This window comes from Aquarana catesbeiana, linkage group LG04 (genome assembly GCF_042186555.1).
Source record: "Aquarana catesbeiana isolate 2022-GZ linkage group LG04, ASM4218655v1, whole genome shotgun sequence".
Lineage (NCBI taxonomy): Eukaryota > Metazoa > Chordata > Amphibia > Anura > Ranidae > Aquarana > Aquarana catesbeiana.
Window position 1 is genome coordinate 39,448,397 of NC_133327.1, and position 16,565 is coordinate 39,464,961.

Here is a 16,565-nt window from a genome sequence, read left to right on the forward strand (position 1 = left end):
TACAAGTAGATGGCTCGAACTGGAGGCTGGGAAGAGAGAGCCACTGGAGATGCAGAGAATAAAGCCATGGGAGAGGCAGAAGAAGCCCAAGCCACAGCCGCAGATGTCCACAGTCGGATAGAGAGCCGAAGTAAGTGGAACCCATCATGCAGGGAGGTTTCCCACACAGTGTGAACTTCTCTATGACAAGCATGTGTTCACATAGGAGCAGTGTGGGAAACCTCAAATTGCAGGCAATTTTTTGCAGTGTGATTTGAACCCATTCATTTTGTATGGATGCAAATCACACAGCAAAGTATCGGTTTCAGGTATCGGGAGCATTTTCATAAGTACGAGTACTCATGGTGGACGTAAATAAAAACAGGTAGATGTAAATAAAAATATGAAAGTTTTTAGATTACCATGTCCTTTGGTGATTTCTTGGAAGAGTGGTATTATTGGCCTTCCGGAAAACTCATCAGCGTGATTTACCAAGGCATCTTTTATTGTCTCGTAACCACAAAGGATCACCATTGTTTCCTCTCCTATCTTGATACTGTATACTGGACCATACTTCTTAGAGAGCTGCAATTAGACCAAATGTAAATAGTATAATGAATGTACATTGTTTCTAATAATTTTATCAAAGGTTTTTAAAATACAAGCATAAAGATGATACAATCATATTTATTGTTAAAGAGTATCAACAGTAGTTAATGGCAAAATATAGAATACTTCAAACATAATGCAGAATGTCGTCTGGAGTGGTTAAAACAGGTAAGGGTGTTTCAGTAAGTGGCTCAAATACACCAAGAGTTGTATAATATCAAACAATCCTTCTTGGGGAGGGACTAAACCTAGTCCTGTGGGTGAAACGACAATCATGGGTCTGTCAAAGCATGTAAAGGTCCTTCCAAATTGGAGGGAGGGTGTAATAGGGAAAAAAAAGAGGGAGGGGTGGGCAAGGTTGGTATTGGTCAGGTGGTCAGGACTTGGATCTCTTGCCATTGGGTGTGTTATAATAATGGTGCTATTGGGGCATTATTCCATATGTACAGTGTTCATCTGGTATGATGAGTATAGTGGTGAGGGCCGGTGTAACAGGAAAAGGGAGTTAAGGGAGGTTAAACAGTCCTGTAGTCTACGGTTTGAGCTCTTTTTTCTCTTGTTTTCTTCTTCTCTAATGGGTCAGACTCCCATCAGCTATTAGGATTTTAAAGTTGCATAAGCCTGAAGTATTCAGCCGATTCTGTAAAGTTCCGCCAGCATGCCCAGGTTTTACAGAATTTGGTGGGGGTCTCACAGGCCTGATGTACTCAGTACTCAATTTCTGCAGTTTTGCTAACGCGTTACAGCCATTCAGTTATTGTTGGGGGGTTTATCTTTCTTACATTAGCTTTTATTCACTTAGTAGGGTCATTGAATATGCATTTGATACAGTATATGTCAAGCCAAATTTTCTTCTTAGTTTTGAAAAAGTGAGAAAGGGTTCACCCACAAATAATTGTGTTGTTTTTTTTTTTAGCACCTTTTATATTTTTATTATTTTTTATTTTTTTTTGTGTGCACCTTTTTTGATTTTATACACGATTTATACACAATTTTTGCCCATTTCCACATTCTTTGCAGTTCCCTCATGGAGGTGCATAGGTGGATCATTCAGTATTCATATTATTTTTTGTTCTTCCACACTCACACTCACACTCACTTGTATTTTTTGAAGATCAGTGTGGTTAGATGTGTTCACATATTTCACAACTTTTATGGACTGTACCATGGTAACCTGGCTGTTTCCTTGATCTTGATGGGGTTTCCTGCCTCAGCCTCAGGTCAGACACTGTTATCTGAGGCCCCCCATCATCTCTCCCTTCTAGAAGCTGGGTCAAACTTTTTTGAGCTGACTTGTAAGTATCAGATCCCATGCCCCTTTAAAGAAAAAACAATTCTCCCCTTCAAAGGATATTATTTACTATTATTATTTACTATTATATATTAATTGATTATATATTATTTTTGGTTTATCTACCTGTACTTATAGTTAATTCTTGCATCATACTCCTGATGAGTGGACAGGATCCACAAAATGCATAGTTTTTAGGCTGCCAAGACATCTATTGCGTATCTATTACGTATCTGCCTGTTTATATATGATTATGTATTATATGAATTTATCTTACCAATCACGTGTATTTGTATTTTTATGTGTCAGCTCTTTTGCATATGGTCTTATTACTATTTAAAAATTGTATCATGTTTTTCAAGATTTTGGCTTGTTCAATTTTGATCGTAAGATAAATGTTATACTCTATGTACTAACTTTTGCAGTGACACGCCTCAATTAAAATCCCATCATTCTTCTCTTTTTTGCATAGATGTATATTAGGGATGGAGGCTTGTCACTGCTGTTGTGTCAGGTCACATCTCTTCTTTTTAGTTTTATACTTCGGGATTCTACCTATACATTATTTCTGCATCTTTTGTGGAATTTAGCATTACCTCATGCATGGTTTTATATGGCTGCTCCGAGTCCAGGATGTGCATATTTCCAATGATTGGTAAAGGAGTGGGTCCAGGAGGAAAGTTGGGGGTCCTTCTTTTCCATCCAAATAAGGCAATGGCCAGCAATACACAGAGGATGATTGATAGAAAAAATGTAACTGGATCAGCAATCTGCATTGTGCCAGTAAGGTCTGGTTGGGATAAAAAAATAAGATGATCAATTTATCAATTCATTAAAGGAGATATTGTTTTGTTTTATGCAGTAGTTTATTAAACCTCGGAGCATGATTTCTCTTTTTTTAGTAATTGTTGGTCCCACTCCATGCTCCAGGACTTGCTGCCAGTGCTGCTCTCCAGAAAATTGAAGGAGCAAAGGTTAAGCAGCTACAGATTAAACTGAACAATGGCATGGTGACTTTGCCAAGTAACTACTTCCTCTATGGAGAAAATGTTTCATTTTGTAAAAAAATTAGCATTTTTGCTATAAAATGACTGAATACTCCCAGAACAATATATGCTTTCTGAATTTAGAGATCTTATAGAATTAAAGTGCCGGGTCACACAGGGGCGACTTGTCAGGCGACATAGCCGCCTGACAAGTCGCACTCCATTCTGTACTATGGAACCGTTCTAATAGGAACGACTCAAGTCGCTCCGACTTAGAAAAAGGTTCCTTTACTACTTTGGGATGACTTCAGGGCGACTTGCATTGACTTCTATACAGAAGTCGTGTGCAGATCGCCTTGCAAAGTTGCGCTGCAAGTTGGGCTGCCCCTGTGTGAACCAGTGTAACGACATTTGGCGATCCATCGCAGTTTGCGATGGAAGTGAGGTTCCGTCGCCGCCATCTTGCTACACCCCACACTCCTCCACAGTAAGGATACACTAAGAAGGGGACAGCGGACATGTTGTTACACCCACCGGAGTTTTTCATTTTACACGTATTTATAACAGTAAAGTGAGTTTCTATAGTGCAATACAGGACTTAGAACTCCGTGTGACTGCTTAGATGTTGAATTTTAAAAGCAGCGAACTTCTGTCAGATTAGCAAACCTGTGATATGAGCAGGCTTGCCGCTGCTTTTAAAATTCAAGATCTAAGTAGTCAGACGGAGTTGTAAGTCCTGTATTTCATTATATATAGTGACTTTACTGTTATAAATATGTGTAAAATGCAAAACTCCGGTGGGTGCAAAAACATGTCCGCTTCCCCCTTCTTAGTGTATCCTTACTGTGGATGAGTGTGGGGTGTAGCAAGATGGCGGCGACAGAACGTCACTTCCGTAGCAAACTGCGATGGGTCGCCGAATATGTCGTTACACTGCCTCAAAGGGTGGTAGTTGCAATATTTACACAAAATATGCAATTGTTTACATACAGTACACACGCACACCCTATGCTCATTTCATTGTTTCAGGCCGGGTTCACATATGTGCGGCCGTGGTTCCCAGCATGGGGTCCGGTGCGTTCCTGTTCACCGGTTCAGGTGTGAATACTTACAAAGCTGAGCAGTTTTTCCTATATCTATAGGGGCCCCTTGACTGCATGGGCTATATTCTGGAAGAGGTGAACCTTGCCTTTATCTGTGTGCTCTACATGAGCGCCTAATACTACTTTGTACAGGGGCGAGTCTATATCACTTTTAATATGGGAAAGTATCTTGCTCACTCTAGAAACTGCAACTTGGCATTGCATGCTGTTATTAAATCTATGATCTGCAGTTCGCAGTAGTAGTGTATGTTGTGTACTCACGTCTCTGTCAGTGTGTTCATCCAAACGACTTTCCTTTCTTTTTTTTCTACAATCATTCAAGGTTTTCTAGGAATCTGGCACTTCCGGCATGTTAGAGGCCCTCTGTGTGCTGGATTCAGCAGCTGTTCTCCCCCTCCCTCCTCCCACGTCATTGTAGTGCGTGTACTGCTCAGTCTTCTGTCTGCATACAACTGTTATCAATTTATTTTCCGATCTATCGCTTCTGATTGATTAGTCAACAAGCTATTCGATTGGAAGAAATTAGAGTAGAGACATGGACTTTATAGGCACACGTGTATATTAGGTAAAAAAATTGAACGTTCTTAATAGGATAAAGTTAAAACCATTATATATAAACCCTCTAATACATATAAATATATATATATATATATATATATATATATATATATATATATATATATATATATGCCACATGTAACAAACACAAAGGTTTGGAGCGCATAGAATGATATAAACGGTTGTTTAGATACATGAAGAGGTTGAGTCGCGTTCGGAGGTCGCTCAGAAAATCGCTCTACATGTTACGCGCATTGGTGCGCTTCTTCAGGAGCTTGCGCATCTAATAGACATGTAGGAATATTATTATTATTATTATAAGAATACATTAAAAAAATCCAGAAAAAAACATGATTGTATATAAATAAAAAAATCATAGTCACTATATAATCATGTTTTTTCTGGATATTTTGATGCATTCCTATAATACCTTTTCTACGCTCTCCAAACCTTTGTCTGTGTTACATGTGGTATATATATATATATATATATATATATATATATATATATATATATATATATATATAAATTAGAGGTGTTATGAGAGTCCTTGAGGTCACTCAATCATATGTTTTTTTTAATGTGTTTGTATATAATGGTTTTAACTTTATCCTATTAACCGCTTGGCGACCAGCCGCCGTCATTTTACTGCAGCAGGTCGGCACGATCCCGCGAGCCGTCGTAGCTATACGTCGGCTCGCAGGATCGGGATAGCAGGCGAGCAGGGGTGCCGATGCTCGTGGCTGACGGTCACGATAACCGCCGGCCACGAGCGATCGCGGGCAGGAGAGGCAGAACTGGGACGAGTGTGTGTAAACACACAAATCCCTGTTCTGTGAGGAGAGGCCTTACAGATCGTGAGTTCCTATTAGCTAGGAACCACGATCCGTCACTTCCTCTAGGTCAGTCCCCTCCCCCTACAGTTAGAAACACACACTAGGGAACACAGTTAACCCCTTGACCGCCCCCTAGTGTTAACCCCTTCCCTGCCAGTGACATTTTTACAGTAATCAGTGCATTTTTATAGCACTGATCGCTGTATAAATGCCAATGGTCCCAAACATGTGTCAAAAGTGTCCAATGTGTCCGCCATTATGTCGCAGTCCCGATTAAAAATTGCAGATCGCTGCCATTGCTAGTAAAAAAAAAAAATTATAATAAAAATGCCATAAAACTATCCCCTATTTTGTAGACGCTATAACTTTTGCGCAAACCAAACAGTATATGCTTATTATAATTTTTTTTACCAAAAAATATGTAGAAGAATACATATTGGCCTAAACTGAGGAAAATAAATTAGTTTTTTTTATATATTTTCTGGGGATATTTATTATAGCAAAAAGTAAAAAATATTGCGCTTTTTTTCAAAATTGACGCTATTTTTTTGTTTATAGCGCAAAAAATAAAAACCACAGAGGCGATCAAATACCACCAAAAGAAAGCTTTATTTGTGGGAAAAAAAGGATGTCAATTTTATTTGGGTACAGCATCTCATGACCATGCAATTGTCAGTTAAAACGACGCAGTGCCGAATCGCAAAATATGGCCTGGTCATTCAGAAGCCAAATCTTCCGGGGCTGAAGTGGTTAAAAACATTAAATTTTTTACCTAATATACACGTGTGCCTATAAAGTCCATATTTCTACTCTAATTTCTTCCAAACAATATCGGGACATTGGCACACTGTCACTTGTGTATCCACAGTATCACCTTGTGATGATAATGTAGTTCATGCTTTTTTGTTAAGCTATTCGATTGATATGCCACAAATCAGGAAGTGGATATTGATCGATAGTTAATATATGATCAATATTGATCGCATCACTGTTTCTACCATTCAATTTCATAATCTGTGCCATCAAAATATGGTGGTATTCAGGAACAAGGTATCTCAGTGCTGAGGAATCATGCCAAATGATTGATCATTTGTTGTCCTTTCCTGTGATTAAATCTGATTGAATTAATTAGATAATAAAAAGCAAAACATGGAGGGCCACCACTAGGCCTCATGCACACTGGCAATCCTTAAGTTTTCTAAACACAGGTCACCTGGGAAGTATAATCAACTTTTAGGCCTCCCAGATGTGGTACGTATATGGTACATTTGCTGTGCAATTTTTTAGGGCATTCACCAGATCTGCCGGGGTGTGTTTGTGATCGCATTCCCAACACATGGCAACCAAAAAGTGATTGTTTCCTTATAAATACAGTTCACACCAGCGCGTTGCTTTACATTCGCCCAGTGCTGAAAAAATGTGGCATGCACTACTTGCGTTTAGATGTTCCTGTATAGGATTCAATGTATTTCTATGATGCACATGTGTTTTTGTGCAATTCACATTAAAACACAAAGGGGTGAACTAGGTCTTAGGGCTCATTTAGGGTATATTTACACCACACTGCATGCATTTATGCATGGGCGTTGTGTTGCATTTTTTACATGCGTTGATGTGCATTTTACATGCTCCTGCATTTTTTAAAATTTACTTTATTTAACCACTTCCTAACCGTGCGATAGCCGAAAGGCAGCTATAGTGTGACTTTGTTGTTCCGGTAGGGTGCCATGGACATTTTCCCGGAGCCATGCTCCTCCTGCGCCTATTGGCGGTGTGCATCTGGAACAGTCTGTGATCATGGTAAAGGGCCAATCACAGCGGCCCTTTACCACGTGATCAGTATAAATAGAATTGCTGGTTATTGGCAGTACTTTCCTCACGCGCTGTCACAGCATGAGATGAGGAGAGCCTGTAACTGGCAATTCTGACAGGGGACATGCACACAGATAATTAGGGCATGGATCATCAGTGCAGCTCCATCAGTGCCTTCAATGCTGCCCATCAGTGCCACCTATCAGTGCCAATCAGAGCAGCCTCATCAGTATCTCCTCATCAGTGCCCATCAGTGCCAACTAGTGCCCTATATCAGTGCAGCCTCATCAGTGTCTCCTCATCAGTGCCCATCAGTGCCACCTATCAGTGCCAACTAGTGCCCTATATCAGGGGCAGACTCATCAGTGCCGCCTAATCAGTACCACCTATCAGTGCCAATCAGTGTTCCATATCAGTGCAGCCTCATAAGTGACTCCTCATTAGTGCCCATCAGTGCCAGTTAGTGCCCCATATCAGTGCCGCCTCATCAGTACCACCTATTAGTCCCAATCAGCGTCCCATTTCAGTGCCACCTATCAGTGCCAATCAGTGTCCCATATCAGTGCCGCCTCATCAGTGCCACCTATCAGTGCCCATCAGTGTCTCATATCAGTGCCGCCTCATCAGTGCCCATCAGTGTCCCATATCAGTGCCACCTATCAGTGCCAATCAGTGTCCCATATGACTGCAGCCTCATCAGTGCCACCTGACAGTACAGCCTATCAGTGCACATCAGTGAAGGAGAAAAATTACTTATTTGCAAAATGTTATAACAGAAACTGATGTTGGACGAGAAGACCTGGCTTGCAATCTCCACTCTAATTCATCCCAAAGGTGTTCTTTCGGGTTGTGGTCAGGACTCTGTGCAGGCCAGTCAAATTCCTCCACCCCAAACTTGCTCATCCATGTCTTGCTTTGTGCACTGGTCCAAATCACTTGGTGGAGGGGTGATTATGGTGTGGGGTTGTTTTTCAGGGGTTGGGCTTGGCCCCTTAGTTCCAGTGATGGGAACTCTTAAGGCGTCAGCATACTAACTTTGTGGGAACAGTTTGGGGATGACCCCTTCCTGTTCCAACATGACTGAGCACCAGTGCACAAATCAAGGTCCATAAAGGTATGGATGAGCAAGTTTAGGGTGGAGAAACTTGACTGGCCTGCACAGAGTCCTGACCTCAGCCCAATAGAACACCTTTGGAATAACTTTGAGCGGAGACTGCCAGCCTGGTCTTCTCGTCCAACATCAGTGCCTGACCTCACAAATGAGCTTCTGGAAGAATGGCCAAACATTCCCATAGACACACTCCTAAACCTTGTGGACAGCCTTCCCAGAAAAGGTAAAGCTGTTATAGCTGCAAAGGGTGAGCCAACTAAACTTTGAACCCTACAGACTCAGACTGGGAGACATTAAAGCTCATGTGTATGTAAAGGCAGGTGTCCCAATACTTTTGATATATAGTGTATTTGCATGAGTTAAATACTGACTAGTAATACAGATATTTGTATTTTTTTCTGTACTGATATGTATGCACCTGTGTGTACAGTCCCATTGAAACCGCTGCGCTGCGTAAACTGTCGGCGCTATATAAATCCTGTATAATAATAATAAACCAATGGGCTGCATTAAGATCATTAAAAAAAAGTCCTGAATGCCTAAAAACATTGGAGCTTTTGGCGTCCGTGTGCAAGGGCCCTTAGGGACGGTTCACACCTGTGTGCTGTGTTTTTGGAGCATTGCGTTTTAGGTGTGTTTTACATGCGTTTTAGGCGCACTACTACAGTATTGGACTCTATAGAATGCGCATTTTGATGAAAGCACAACAAAGTTGTCAAAAATGCAGCATGCAGGAGTTTTATTTTAGCACGCTGCACCTAAAGCGCACGTAAAAAAACAAACGTGCAAACAGGGCCTTACCGTCCCATATGACAGAAATGTAGACACAGCCTCAAGAAAAAACATCAGATCAGCAATTATTCACAAATGTCCACTCTCTCTGCAAACCTGCTCATTTTGGATCTGCCTTGACCTGCATGGATCAGTTCATTCATCCCTATTGGTCGTCGTAAAATGATAGAGTGAACACATAAAAAAACATAAAAAATAAAGTAAAAGTCTAAATGACATGAGTGTTGTAAGAGTCTTACCTTAATGCTACCGGTGAGACACACTTCAACCTCCAGGTAACCCACAATATACGCCCTCAATGACTCCACTTCAATGTATGTGAACTGATAAGGAAATATGTGTATAACCTGTAGTAGAGCAAAAGGACACATTCTCGGCAGGGAAGTCCAAAGTTACAGCCAATGAGAAACCTATACAACATAAATGCTGCTGTATTGTCACTGGGTCACATGCTACCCCCATGAAGACATCTATTGGTAGTTCTGACACACATTGGGTAGGCATGGTTCACTGTGCTTACTATCAGTAAACTGTCTGGAGCAAGTGCATGACCATAGGAAGTGGCTAAAAGAGGCTGGAGGAGACCAGTAGCACTGAGATGCAAATAATAATGAAAAAAATGTGAAAATGGGTTTGTCGGTTAGTTGAGAAATGCCCCCTTACACTGGTGGGTGATGGAGACCTGTTCCAATTCAGAGGTGATCATACATGAAATGACTCCTTGCATTGGTAGTCTTTAAAAAGTGCTCTCTTATGGTGGTGGTCGGTGGAGAAGTGCTCCATTATGATGGCGGTCTGTCAAAAAATATCCCCATACGTTGGTGTTCGGCAGAGAAGTACCCCCTTTCATTGGTGGTCAGTGGAGAAATGCCTCTTTTCATTGGCGGTGAGTAGAGAAATGCCACTTACATTAGAGGGCAATGGAGTCTTACCAAAATACAAGTGGTCACCCAAGAAATGACCCCTTATATTGGGAGTTAGTAAAAAAGTACCCCCTTATGCTGGTAGTTAGTAAAAAAAAGTACCCCCTTATGCTGGTAGTTAGTAAAAAAAGTGCCCCCTTATGCTGGTAGTCAGTTGAGAAATGCTCCCTTACATTGGTGGTCAGTGGTGAAATGTCACTTTACAATGGTGTTCAGTAGACCCCTTTACAGTACATTGGTGATAAGTGGAGAAATGCCCCTTACATGGATGGTCAATGAAAACTTACCCCAATACAGATGATCACTTATGTCATGGACACACGGGTGGACTTTTTGGCATCAAAGGTCCGACAGTCTTTCCGACAAACTTTCGACGGACTTTCGAACTAACGGACTTGCCTACACACGATCACACCAAAGTCCGAATGATTCATACGTGATGACGTACGACCGTAGATTTGAAACATGTTCCAAATCTAAAGTCTGTCGACCGAAAAAGTCTGCTGCAGGTCTGATGGAGCCCACACACGGTCAATTGTCCAACGGATTCGTCCCGTCGGACCAGTCCGGTCGAAAAGTCCGCCCGTGTGTACACGGCATTACATTGGAAGTCAGTAAAAAGGTGTTCCTTTATGCTGGTGGTCAGTGCAGAAATGCCCTTTTACATGGGTGGTCAGTGGAGAAATATCTCTTTACACTAATGGTCAACGGAAACTTGCCCCAATACATAGGTGGTCACTTAAGAAATGACACCCTACATTGGTAGTCAATATAAAAGTGCTCCCTTAAGTTGTTGGGTAGTGGAAAAATATGGATGAAGCAAAAAGTAACTAAGATTTGCAAGAATGTATGTATACACTTTTTAATTTGCAGTTTTAGAGTGTTTGCATAAAAAGATACTATATTATAACTTTACATTATGTGCCCAAGACCTGCATTTTTGTGGGTCTGTTCAGTGCAGGTCTGCACGAGGACACATAGACAACAATTGTTTTCTATGTGTACCATTCACACCACAAGGGATATATGAGGTTTGGAAAATGTAGCATGTCTGCATTTTTCTGTACTATACCGGAGCTCACATTAAGAGTTTTATGGTCACAGCATACACTTTCTTTTTATAACATCAATATTGTAATAACAATTCAAACAGTATTTATATTTGACAATCTAGTATAAACTTACTTGAATAATCTCCTTTCGTGTTTTGAGTTCTGCCTATCTGCTGGCTGTTTCTTTCCAAAACTTCCTGGATTCCCAGCATGTTTTGCAGCTTCCCCTCCATTTCTAACGACTACATATCCTATGGTATCTTGCTCCCTACAATTAGGGATTCCTGTACCGACTCCGCCTCCTGAAACTCCATCTCTGTGCACCTCTGTAGTTCAGAAGGAAGGTGAACTGACAGAATGCCACTACCCATCAGAAGATGTAACAGAAGTGACGTTCTGAGCAAAAAATGCTTACTGCGCATGCGCCATGCTTTCCAACATGGCCGCTATGCATTCCAATAGGTTTCCTAATCTGACAGAACACAAAGGCAGCAGCAGACATCTTCTTATATGGATGAATGGGGTGTCTCAGCCAATGGGCAAGGGTCTCTTCAAGCCACTTGGCCCGCTGGGAGAGCCTATTTATTTGGGTGGAGTCATGTGATTGGGGTTCTGTGCCACCTGGATGGCTGCCTGGGTGGACATGTGTTATGTTGTCCTGGGCTGCTAGGCCGGAAGCCTATCCCAGGGACACCTGTCTGCTGGGCTGCCTGAGGCCTATCCAGGAGCAGGAGAAGCAGTGTAGAGTTGGGACTGCAGGATTGGAGTCCAACGGAGTTGAGAAGGTTTACTAATTGTGGAGAACCAGTTGTGGTCGAAGGTAGAGGGGATGCTGTCACCACTAAGGGACCGTCCACCTTGTTACCGTAGACTACTGTAAGCTGAAGCAAGTACCAGAGCAGCCTTCTCACCAGCCGGGAACGGGGAAGAAGTGGGAAAGCATCAGCAGGTGCCAAGCCAGGGACCCAGCAGGATAGCGGGGGTGATGCTTGAGGATTATACAGCGGAATAGCTGTGGTAGAGTTCAGAGGATCCAGTGTTGACTGGGATCTGGAAGTCTAGTGAAAGCCTGGGAGCTCAGTGAGTGAAGATATACAGTGGGATACTGTGAGATAAGTAAAAGGACAGTTCCATGTTACCAAGAGTTATGGATAACTACTGTTAGTGACTGTTACAAGATTAGTTGCCTTAGGAGACAGCGGTCCTACCTATACAGAAGTGTTATACGACTTTCAGGCCTTCCACTGTATAGCTGTCTACCTATAGAAGTCTCGGAGTCTGCCAATTGCCATTGCATGTACTCAGGGGTGTCCTGGCCCTAACCCTCTCTCCCCCAGTTCTGTTAAAAGACATCAAATCTCTTATTGGCATTCAAAAAGTGACTGGCGCCCATCATTCTTCTTGCATCATACCAACCATGCCTGATAACCCACTCTACAAGGCAGGAGCCCTAACCCTTGAGGTCACCATTAGGCTTTTTGGGCCCCGGGACCTTGCTACATCTTTGTGGACTGCAGAACACCTCCTCCTTGTGTCATCGCATGAAGAGAGAAAAAATGTTCTGTATTCCTAACACACTTCCTGTCCTAGAACCCCCCCTCAATTAAACCAACCTCACATATAGTTGACCTCACCTGGCAGAGGTTTGAAGCCTGCCAGCAGTATTGGAGCAGATTTCAGGGAGGACACACGATACATCTCACCAATAGAGGCAAAACCATTTGAATACAAATTCCTTTTTTCACTTCCACTACATACCTTTTCTATGTAAGAGGTATGGCAGGAATAAGTGTAATAGCCATTTTTTTTTCAATTATTCTCCACAATCTGCTTCATTTAGCAGCGCGATGAAGTCACATGACCCATGATGATACGCATCAGGATTGGCTGACAGGCACACCTGAAGTGACGTGGGAGCTCGGCGCTCGTGGATGTCACACTGTGGGGTTGATTTACTAAAGGCAAATAGACTGTGCACTTTGCAGAGTGCAGTTGCCCTCTGCAGGTGCAATTGCTCCAGAGCTTAGTAAATGAGGTAAGGCTTGACTTTGCAAAGAGTACCCAATCCTGTGCAAGGAAAATAAAAAAAAACAGCATTTTTGCTTGCACGTGATTGGATGATGGAAGTCAGCAGAGCTTCTGCTCATTTACTAAGCTCTGGAGCAACTGCTCTTGCAGAGGGCAACTGCACTTTGCAAAGTGCACAGTCTTTTTCCCTTTAGTAAATCAACCCCTGTGTCTTATCTTGCTCAATGTGAGTGTCATTTATGTTGATTTTAATAATACATTTCACAATACATACCACACTATTGGGCATTCCCCTTCCGTCTGCATCCCGCTCGGGGCGAGTGTGAAAGCCCAGTATAGAGGAGCCACCATCCACCACCAAGTACTGATCTCTGGATTAAGGGGAGGAGGACCTTTAAAAGAAACAGAGAGCATAAAGAAGCCACCAGCTATCCATGCAAAGACCTACAGAGGATATTGGAATTATTGATTTTTCCCATGCTGTTACCTTACAGCAGTAAGGTGAGAGGCCACTTCACATAGAGGTGTCACTGCATGGAAGGAAGAGACACCTGTTATTTATTTCATAGTCTGCATGGTTAAGATTGGAGCACCACTTTTCACCCCTCACACCTGCTATCCCAGGATTAGTTAGAGACATTAAATTTCCCACTATATTATTGAGATGTTGATGTTTATGAGCACTGATTGCTTTATCACTCATTACTTGCCATGTAGATTCTTCATTCGCTTTGGATATCATTCATCACAGTTGCAGTTTGAAGGCTTTGTTTATGTTATGTTTCTACTGCCATCCTGTGCACAATTCTAGTAGTACCTTTTATTGTACAACCTGCTGTGGCATATAGGTTATACTACAGTCTAAAAACAGCGCAGCACCATTCATAATACACATGGATAAGTGTAAGTTTTACTTACTGTATCGATCTGAAGGATTTACAAATCCTTTACAGTGTTCCAATTTAATTCAACTTTTATTTTGAAAACCAGTGCAGACATCTTGGGTACTGCCTTCTTCTCGCGTCTTTTTCTACATTATTTTTTAGACAAGTAAGTCCTTCAACTAGCGGGATACTATTATGCCGCGTACACACGATCGGAAGTTCGGCCCCCAAAAGACCAATGAGACTTTTTCGACAGAAAATGCGACCGTATGTATGCTATATTGGACTTTTGCTGGGCGAATTCCAGCCAAAAGATTGAGAGCATGTTCTCAATTTTTCGGTCGGGAAAAGTTCCTATCCAAAAATGCGATCGTCTGTGGCAATTCCAACGCGCAAAATTCCTACGCATGCTCGGAAGCATTGAACTTAATTTTCTCAGCTTGTCGCAGTGTTGTACGTCACTGCATTCTTGACGGTCGTAAGTTCTACAAACTTTTGCGTGACCGTGTGTATGCAAGGCAAACTTGAGCAGAATCCCGTCGGAAAAGCCGTCATATCTTTTTCCGACGAGAAGTCCGATCGTGTGTACGCGGCATTACAGTATATAATTAGGTGACTATTGTGATTAATTGCTTATTTGTCTTATTTCCCTATATATAGCGCTTTATTTGTGCATGCTATTCTACTGTCCCACACAACATATTTTGTCTGCATTATATGATCCACCATCCTTGTGTAACACTCCTGTGACGATATGTAAGTTGACACACGAGATGCAGCATGCTGTTTGGATTTTCTGACATAGGGGACGGAAAGTATTCAGATCCCCTTAAATTTTTCACTCTTTGTTATATTGCAGCCATTTGCTAAAATCATTTAAGTTCATTTTTTTTCCTCATTAATGTACACACAACACCCCATATTGACAGAAAAACACAGAATTGTTGACATTTTTGCAGATTAATTAAAAAAGAAAAACTGAAATATCACATGGTCCTAAGTATTCAGACCCTTTGCTGTGACACTCATATATTTAACTCAGGTGCTGTCCATTTCTTCTGATCATCCTTGAGATGGTTCTGCACCTTCATTTGAGTCCAGCTGTGTTTGATTATACTGATTGGACTTGATTAGGAAAGCCACACACCTGTCTATATAAGACCTTACAGCTCATGTCAAATGAGAATCATGAGGTCAAAAGAACTGCCTGAAGAGCTCAGAGACAGAATTGTGGCAAGGCACAGATCTGGCCAAGGTTACAAAAAAAGTTCTGCTGCACTTAAGGTTCCTAAGAGCATAGTGGCCTCCATAATCCTTAAATGGAAGACGTTTGGGACGACTAGATCCCTTCCTAGAGCTATCGGGGGAGAAGAGCCTTGGTGAGAGAGGTAAAGAAGAACCCAAAGATCCCTGTGGCTGAGCTCCAGAGATGCAGTTGGGAGATTGGCGAAAGTTGTAGAAAGTCAACCATTACTGCAGCCCTCCACCAGTCGGGGCTTTATGGCAGAGTGGCCCGACGGAAGTCTCTCCTCAGTGCAAGATTCATGAAAGCCCGCCTGGAGTTTGCTAAAAAACACCTGAAGGACTCCAAGATGGTGAGAAATAAGATTCTCTGGTCTGATGAGACCAAGATAGAACTTTTTGGCTTTAATTCTAAGCGGTATGTGTGGCGAAAACCAGGCACTGCTCATCACCTGTCCAATACAGTCCCAACAGTGAAGCATGGTGGTGGCAGCATCATGCTGTGGGGGTGTTTTTCAGCTGCAGGGACAGGACGACTGGTTGCAATCGAGGGAAAGATGAATGCGGTCAAGTACAGGGATATCCTGGACGAAAACCTTCTCCAGAGTTCTCAGGACCTCAGACTGGGCTAAGGGTTTACCTTCCAACAAGACAATGACCCTAAACACACAGCTAAAATAACAAAGTAGTGACTTCACAACAACTCCATGACTAATTTTTGAATGGCCCAGCCAGAGCCCTGACTTAAACCCAATTGAGCATCTCTGGAGAGACCTAAAAATGGCTGTCCACCATCGTTTACCATCCAACCTGACAGAACTAGAGAGGTTCTCAAGGAGGAATGGCAGAGGATCCCCAAATCCAGGTGTGAAAAACTTGATGCATCTTTCCCAAAAAGACTCATGGCTGTATTAGATCAAAAGGGTGCTTCTACTAAATACTGAGCAAAGGGTCTGAATACTTAGGACCATGTGATATTTCAGTTTTTCTTTTATAATAAATCTGCAAAAATGTCAACAATTCTGTGTTTTTTGTCAATATGGGGTGCTGTGTGTACATTAATGAGGAAAAAAATAAACTTAAATGATTTTAGCAAATGGCTGCAATATAACAAAGAGTGAAAAATGTTAGGGGGTCTGAATACTTTCCATCCCCACTGTATGTTAAGTATTGATTATTGTAACTTTTTTTTGTATCGGCCATTTTCTTTGCTGCCAAGTTAATAAGGTCCTGAGGAAGCAATTATGTGAAACGCGTCAACCTCTTGGAACCATTTGGCAAAGACACGATGGCTTTCTAATACATGACGTATATTGTTCTATGTCACATGAATACATGGTTTTAACAACCTTTTATTGC

General features: G+C 41.9%; 1 protein-coding gene across 4 annotated transcripts in view; it reads right to left on the minus strand.

Moving 5' to 3' along the window:
• LOC141139173 (cytochrome P450 2C5-like) overlaps positions 1-16,565 on the minus strand; it is a 117,325-nt gene that overhangs the window by 45,176 nt on the left and 55,584 nt on the right. For 3 of the 4 annotated variants that reach the window (XM_073625076.1, XM_073625075.1, XM_073625072.1), the window contains exon 3: positions 402-564. In XM_073625076.1, the coding sequence (XP_073481177.1) occupies positions 402-564 (163 nt within the window). Of the gene's footprint in view, positions 1-401; positions 565-2,475; positions 2,670-4,229; positions 4,382-16,565 lie in introns of those variants that run through there. The other variant, XM_073625074.1, reaches the window with a different exon arrangement.